This window comes from Macrobrachium rosenbergii, chromosome 3 (assembly GCF_040412425.1).
Source record: "Macrobrachium rosenbergii isolate ZJJX-2024 chromosome 3, ASM4041242v1, whole genome shotgun sequence".
NCBI lineage: Eukaryota > Metazoa > Arthropoda > Malacostraca > Decapoda > Palaemonidae > Macrobrachium > Macrobrachium rosenbergii.
This window is the reverse complement of record NC_089743.1, coordinates 47640710-47648589: the sequence shown is the minus strand read 5'-3', so window position 1 is coordinate 47648589 and position 7880 is coordinate 47640710. Positions and strand designations below refer to the sequence as shown.

Sequence of the window (7880 nt, the reverse complement as noted above, 5' to 3'; positions counted from 1 at the left end):
TAAAACAGAGATAAAAGATTCAGACATCTGTGTTTGTCGGCAGACAAACAGATGGCGATATTGAGACACATAATAAACGTACGGTGTTAAATCATACACCAATGGAAAGGCCAGGAAATTCTACATATGGCTAACTGCATGAGATTCGAGACAGATTAATGAATACAATGCAGTAGCATAACATATGTGAAATGGAGAGACGTTTGGCATCTTCACAAACAGAAACATACATACAGTTTGATACAGAAGATTCGTTGGAACATTATGGGTACATGATTAGAATGCTTGCATGGCAATGCAAGTAGCGGTGATTGTACATACATCAAGACAACAATGGTTAGGGAGAAACAGACGGAAATATTGTATGGTTGAAATCGCGTTCTCTGCCAGAGAAAGAAAACGAGACACTTGCTTTGTCCTGTCCACTCCGATGGATGACGATTGACGAACACACGAACACACACGTGTTTGGAAGAGACAGCGTCGGGCTCTTACAAATACTCTCCCCCAAGACGTGGGTAACGTCTGATTGTCTGGAAGGGACGGCGTCGGGGCGACAGGCTCTTACAATGTTCCCCCCTCCCCCAAGTGAGGCATCAATGCGGAATTTGTCTTGCCGACAATTGTAGTTGGCTCGAAGGGCTTGGGCTAGGGGCGGGTAGGAGGCTGAAGGGCGGCGCCGGCCAGCAGGAGCTCGAGGAGGACGGGAGCGGGTTGAAGGGTGACGTCGGATGATCCTTCGGTGGCCGGCTCGAGGGCTGCAGGATGATGGTGGCTGATCCTTGGTAGCCAGCTTGAGAGGGGCGGTAGCAGGCTGAAGGATAACGTGGCTGGTCCTTCGTTGGTCAGCTTGTCCAGTGCGAGTGCGGGGGCAGCTTCAGGTTTCCTGGAGGAGGCAAGCAGGGCTCCGGTGGTGGGGTGGGTCATCTCGGAGGGTCGGACTTCTACTGAGAACTCAGGAACGGCGGGAAACAGCGAGGCGGCGAATGGTCTGTCGGCGCGTGGGTCATCATCTTGGGTCGGCCGGGTACTTCGGGTCACTCCGGGGTCACCAGTGTAAGGACTGGGGATTGAGTGACATACTGGCTGGGTGTTTACTGATTTATTGGTAGTTCCTTACTGAGATTTTGTACAGAATCTTCGAAGATGTTATTGATGCGTGCAAGCGGTAAAGTAGCGTCCACACACAGACAGGTAAAACAGAGATAAAAGGTTCAGACATCTGTGTTTGTCGGCAGACAAACAGATGGCGATATTGAGACACATAATAAATGTGCGGTGTTAAAACATACATCAATGGAAAGACCAGGAAATTCTACATATGGCTAATTGCATGAGATTCGAGACAGATTAATGAATACAATGCAGTAGCATAAAATATGTGAAATGGAGAGACGTTCGGCATCTTCACAAACAGAAACATACATACAGTTTGATACAGAAGATTCATGATTAGAATGCTTGCATGGCAATGCAAGTAGTGGTGATTGTACATACATCAAGAAAACAATGGTTAGGGAGAAACAGACGGAAATATTGTATGGTTGAAATCGCGTTCTGCCAGAGAAAGAAAACGAGACGCTTGCTTTGTCCTGTCCACTCCGATGGATGACAATTGATGAACACACGAACACACACGTTTGGAAGAGACAGCGTCGGGCTCTTACAAACCGCTATGGGTGAGAGACAAAGTTATTGCCATGAAAATTGGCAAACGGGGACTGATGACAAATCATGTCCAAAGCAAATATGTCAGACAGGTACAGATCCCAATTTTCTCCGAGGAATGACAACTAACTATTAAGTAGACATGTTGAAAATATACACAAAATTAATAAGCATTTGTTATCGTACTTTGCTTTTCGTTGTAGTCTTTCAGTGTGAAATCTTTATATTTTAGTGTAGAGCATTTAATTAACATATATGACGTGATTCCCAAAAACGATTTGATGACTTTAAAAACATCCGGCACTGACCAAGGTTATTGGGAAGCATGGAGGGAGAGGGAGAGAGAAACGTATTGTGAATATCGCAGTTCCCCATCCCCCCACCCCCTCTTTCTCTTTAGTTTACACATTACCCCGAGTATTTCGTATGTAGGTTTTTTGTTCATAATTGTGAATTTACATATAAGAAAGCGTGACATATTACAACACTACTGTATATACTGTAGATAATATAACATACCCAAGGAAACAAGTCACGTTCGATTTCAGATAAATGACATATACACGTACACTTTTCCTATTCAATTTCTCAAAGAACGCAATTCGTGTTTATCTGGCGAAATCTGCAAAAACGAACGGAGAGAAATTGATGAATTGTTCTGCTAGCTACAGGAAAGGGTTGCTTGGTGTTCCTTCGGCCAGTGGCAGCACCCACTTTCTGGCATTGTACTCTTTTGGCCATTACTTTTTCCTTCCATCTTGCTCTCCAGTCACTCCAACTCTCTTTTTCACTGTCTTAAGCACTGAATCTCTGTAAGTGGCACAGTGCTTGGAAGTAAAGACTAATTTTCATAAAACAAACATTACATACAGCAGAAATCTAGAGTTCTTATAGTAGTCCTGGAGCCAAGGGATGTTTGCATGCATGAAAAGGCCAGAGAATTACATGCTTGATCTAGTTAGAGGGTCCACTGGGACACCTTTTTAGCGAGGGTAGGCATCCAGAACCCGGCAGTTACTGTGTTATTCAGGGTTTTCGCTGAATTTGATGAAATCAAAATCACTCCTTTTTTTCCGTGTATCAGTTACATAAATTGCACTAACTCAGCAATGAAATGTTCTGCAGAGCTCGTTCACCTCTCAAAATAAAGCTTAAAGAATGATCTATTCAATGGCTGCTACAAGCACAATAGGATTGGTCAATACCCAGGGTCACAGGGGGTCTAAGTATGACCTTTTCTGATGAGAAACTAAAATCTATGACTTTTCATATTTAAATATTTGTGAAAAATAGGCAAATAGATTGAACATTTAATGCTTTTACTTGCTGGTTAGTCACACCATAGGCCAGTTTTTGAAATTAGCTGGAAATTTTGTTTTCTTATTTTCACCCATGTAGCAATCAATAAAAGGAATATACACTGGATCCACATATCTTACAGAAATAAATTATGCTATTAACGTTTATGCAACGTGTAAACATTGTACATATCGATTTTCATTTATCACAGTGTGCCCACAGTTATAACCTGGCGTGTTCTTCAGTATTATAATGCTAAAAGTTGAGAACAAAAAATATATATATATAAATGATGTTAAAACACTGTCAAAGGCAAGGACAGCATCGTTGTCGAATGAAGTCTGTTCGTTAATTCATTGTTGAGGCAAGAATAAACTGAACGAAAATAAATGACACAAATCATGGTAAAACAGCGCAACGGTGGAAAACTGGTTTCCGTGGGCTCTTTAAATCCCATACACAGTTCATATCCGGGAGATAAGATGAACAGACATATCCAGGATTAATAGAGTGCAGGGTTAGTCCGCTTCTGACCGAAATAAGGACAATCTTGTGCATGTCGTTGTGTGGCTGCATTTGGTCGAGGTTAAGATAGAGAATGGTCATCAGTCAGTATTTGACCTTACTAGAGTGAAGAACAAGGAAGCTCTCTTAACCCACATTAAGGCGGTCAGTCCTTTTAATCTCAACGACCCGATCAGTTCTAATCAGAAACATCTCTTCTGAGAAGGAGGCAGTCCCTTAGAGGTCTCAGTGTGAAACTTCTTAGGGGAGGAGAGGCAGGCTTCTTCTCTGGCTGGGTAGCCTCAGAAGGAGCAGAGGAAGAAGAGGCAGCAGACGAAGACAAAGACGACGGACCCACACGCCCTTTGCCCAACTTGCAGGGGACGTGTGTGTTCGCAAGATGCTCCTTGTAGCGAGTGTTGTACCTGGTCTCCCAAGCAATGGAAGAGGTTCAAAGGGAGGAGACGCTACTGTCGGAAGCCTGCCAAGGAATCGTCCAAGGGTAACACGCCCCAGACGACTCCAATGGTGGCTAATGTGTCGGGATTGTTTCTCCCTCCCTGCAAACTTCCCCTGCTTGCTCCCTCTCCCTCGGGTGAGGACGCCCCCTCCCCTTCCTCATTCGTTTCATCGGGTGTGGAAGGGCATGGGGGGAGCGGTTGATCAGGACATCCTCTCGGGGGCCTCCCCTCACGCTGGGGGCAAAATTTTTCCCCCAGAGCAAGCAGAGGCTTCCCATTTTGACCTGACTGTTTCCTCAGGTTTCGGGGTGGAAGTTCCTACGGACCAGGTATCATACTTATCTTCTGCCTGGATACACCTGGGTCTACCTGGCATTCTGTCATTGGAGGACCTGGTGTCCCAACTGTCTGGTGCTCCAGTGACAACCCACTCAGCTACCGCTACCACCATCACGACTGTCACCATGTCTGCATTCGGGAAGCTGCCTGTGACAGTGGCTTCACACCTAGATACCCAGGTTTTGGCTGCTCCTGCCTCTCACCATCCTGTGCCGCTGCCCCCTGGCTTCCTGGACCTTCGTATATGGTGACGTCGTCGGTGCCGTACATGACTTTACCTGCCCCTGTTGCTGACCCTGGCTCGTTCATGACTATGGTTCTGGCTCCTTGCTTCCCCGTCTCTCGGCCTGGCCTGACTGCTGACACACCTCCTGTGCCTTCAAGCCAGGTGTGCCTTCAATCCTGGCTTGGCTAGGCCTGGCTGCTCGCGCGCCACCAGTGCCTTCATCCCTGGCTCCTCCATTGGACGTTCCTGGCTGCTGTGCTGATGTTCCTGACCCAGTAACTGCTGGCACGAGCACCGTCTACGCTGCCCGGGTTGCACCTGCTGCTGTGGCCCCCCTGGTTGCTCCTAAGTCTTCAACTGCTCCTGCATGGTTTGGGGACCCGACCTTGATCCTGAGGAAGATGGCGAAGAAGAAGTCAAAGAAGAGATCATGGAAGGTGTCGTCGTCGTCGTCTTCATCTTCGTCTTCGCCGTCATCTTCGTCTGCTGCCTCTTCTTCCTCTTCTCCTTCTGAGGCTACCCAGACAAAGAAGAAGAAGCCTGCCTCTCCCCCCCTCAGAAGTTTTGCACCAAGACCTCTAAGGGACCGCCTCCTTCCACAGGGAAGGCAGTGGGATCTCTCGCTGGCTCTTCCCGATCCACGAATCAGGGAACTGCTGCTCTGGCCCCCGGGTCAGTCACATCAGGAGCCAAGGGCGTGCAGACCACAGTCCTCACTCCCCCTGTTGCGCCGAAGAAACCTGCCTCTAAGGCCAGCGGGTCCACGTCGGACACTCGTGCGCGAGTCGCTCCGAGTACCCGGGCTTCCAAGGAAACCCGGGTACCCCAGTCTGATACGGGAGAAACCTCTCTCCGTACAGACCCGGGCGTGGGGCGAGAGAAAGAGTCCGGGCATGCAGGTGCCCCGACTCTTCCTGCTGGCACTTCTGCGAGTGCCAAGCCAGGTTCCCAGGAAGGTGCATCAGTCCCTCGAGTCCAGACACCTGGAGAAGCAGAGGAGAGGTCCCCTGCTCAGTCTTCCCGAGAGGTTACGGCCTCGAAGAAGACTGGGGCACCTCTAGAGGACAGCGCAAGTTCGCGCCAGCCAGCCACGCGCTCGACTACCCCCAGTCCCCGGCCACGTCTGTGCAGCCAGCCTGGCTCGGGGGAGCCAAGTGCACAGCTTGACTCACGTGAGCCGCTCAGCTCTCCTCGGGAGACTGCTTCGCCCAGGCGTAAGCACTCTCCTCGACCCGGCCTGCCGTCACCACCGCAGGTTGGTGATTGCTCCCTGGCCGCTGCCCCTGTTGGTTCTGCCAGCAAGGCCAGTGGGAGCGCCGGATCCTCCTCGCCTGTCCCCTCTACCTCCTGGGCTCCTTCCAGGGGGCGCGAGTCGGACAGGAAGAACTCTGGCGAGTTGTCTCCCCAGAGTTCTACCTTGGGGGCGTATGTACCTGGCTCGGTCCTCAGTTCGACCAGGTCTTGCGCTCGCGTGGTGAGGAAGGATCACGGGAGCCTGCCGAGGTTCTCCCTCCCGCAAAAAGAGAGATCGTGGAAGGACTTGAGGGTCCTCTCCCTGGGATCAGGAGGACCACGCTGATTCGTCACACCCTGGGGAAGGACTTCGTCCTCTCCCTGGGATCAAGTGAATGGTCAAGTGTCTGGGCAAGACAATTCACTCAGATCGAACCACTTGGACAAGCTTCCCCCTGCTCTGCCTCACCAGGGAGCATTTCCTCCATCGAAAAAGGGCATTGCTGCCTAAACAGCAATGCCCTTTTCGATGGACATTTGCTGGTTCGATTAGTGAATTGCAAGACTCCCATCGAAAAGGGCATCTTGCAATTCACTCCAGATCGCCACAACGACAAGCTAGCAATGCCCTTTCGGATGGAGCGACGCTCCTGGTGAGGCATCGGGGAAGAAGCTTGTCCATGGTTCGATCTGGCTTGCCCAGACAGACCATTCACATCGAGGAGAAGCGAGGCCGCCCCACTCCCTTCCCTGGGTCCCCAGTAGGTCGTTGTGCTGACAGACGAGGCCGTGGTCCTTCCCCAATCAGCGTGCTAAATCAGCGTGATAACCTCAGCAAATGTCCTCTGTATCTCGGGGGTGTCTGCATCCCAGGGGAGAGGACCCTCAAGTCCTTCCAGGGTGCGGTCCTCCCGATCTACTCTTCCTGCGGGAGGGAGAACCTCGGCAGGCTCCCGTGATCCTTCCTCACCACGCGAGTGTAAGACCTGGTCGAACTGAGGACCGAGCCAGGTACATACGCCTAAACAGGTCGACCCGGACCTGGTTCGTCTAGATCTGGGTCTTACATTGCAGCAACTTACTGCAGAGAGCATCTCCCTCTCTTAGCAAGAAGCTGCAACCCTGGAAGCCACCGCCATGGCGGCCTTCCAGGCAGTCTCCTGGCTGGATCTGTGGTCCTTCACAGTATCCAAGGTGGCTGCTTCCTTGGGCGCTATCGTACCCAGGGAGGACTCCGCCTTCGGGAGACTATGCCAGTCTGGAGGTAGGGCCATCTCCTACCTCGCCCACCAAATGGCAAACCTGTGGGCTAACCTGGTCCTGAAGTGAAGAGACGCCATTCTCTCTCGCTTTTCTAGGTCTGTGGGGCCCGAGTCAGCAATGACCCTGTGGAATGGACCATTGCTGGGTTCCGCCTTTCTCTTCCCTAGGGAGTTGGTGGACGATGCGGTGGGTAAGCGCCGGTCCGATGACAGCGACCAATCCGGAAAAGGGGGCAAGGGGAAGAAGAAGATGGGGAAACACTAGGGGTGGCATTCCCGCCCAAATGCTGCCGAAGGTGGGGGGATGCCTGTCGAGCCATTGGGTAACATGGCAGCAATGAGCCGAGACCTGGATAGTGGATGTCCTTCGTGAGGTATATCTACTACCCTTCGAGTCTCGGCCTCCCCTCACCTACTCTCCAGTCCATCTCCGCACATACGTCCAAGGAACTATGAAGGACACCACACTACAGCAAGAAGTGCAAGCCATGCTGAGCAAGGGTGCTGTGGAAGTCGTGTCAGACCAGTCTCCAGGCTTTTACAGCAGTCTTTCTCATAGAGAAAGCCACAGGGGGGTGGAGACCAGTCATAGACCTCTCTCCCCTGAACTGATTCGTTCGCCAGACTCGGTTCACGATGGAAACAGCGCATCTGTGCTTGCTTCTATCAGGGAGAACGACTTCATGCTTAGAGTGAACTTGAAGGATGCATATTTTCAAATACCCATTCATCTGTCCTCTCGCAAGTACCTCCACTTTATCCTCAGGGAGATGGTCTTCCAATTCAGGGCACTCTGCTTCGGGCTCTCGACCGCTCCCCAGGTATTCACGAGAGTCTTCTCTTATGTCAGCTTGGGCCCACTCGCACGGGATACGTCTATTGAGGTAT

At 50.7% G+C, this 7880-nt stretch overlaps 1 protein-coding gene across 1 annotated transcript; it reads left to right on the top strand.

The window, feature by feature from the left end:
- Positions 1 to 3871: 3871 nt before the first annotated feature.
- On the top strand, positions 3872 to 6076 carry LOC136851160 (treacle protein-like). Its single transcript, XM_067125120.1, has 3 exons — positions 3872 to 4511; positions 4660 to 4934; positions 5057 to 6076. The coding sequence occupies exons 1-3, from the start codon at positions 3872 to 3874 to the stop codon at positions 6074 to 6076; spliced, it is 1935 nt and encodes a 644-aa protein (XP_066981221.1).
- Positions 6077 to 7880: the final 1804 nt, after the last annotated feature.

Bases quoted from the DNA above. Each gene is read 5' to 3' on its own strand.
- LOC136851160 (XM_067125120.1), top strand. From the start codon at position 3,872: ATGCTCCTTGTAGCGAGTGTTGTACCTGGTCTCCCAAGCAATGGAAGA. The intron at 4,512-4,659 runs GTATATGGTGAC...CCTTCAAGCCAG, and splicing joins CCCTGGCTTCCTGGACCTTC to GTGTGCCTTCAATCCTGGCT. The intron at 4,935-5,056 runs GTGTCGTCGTCG...TCCCCCCCTCAG, and splicing joins CAAAGAAGAGATCATGGAAG to AAGTTTTGCACCAAGACCTC.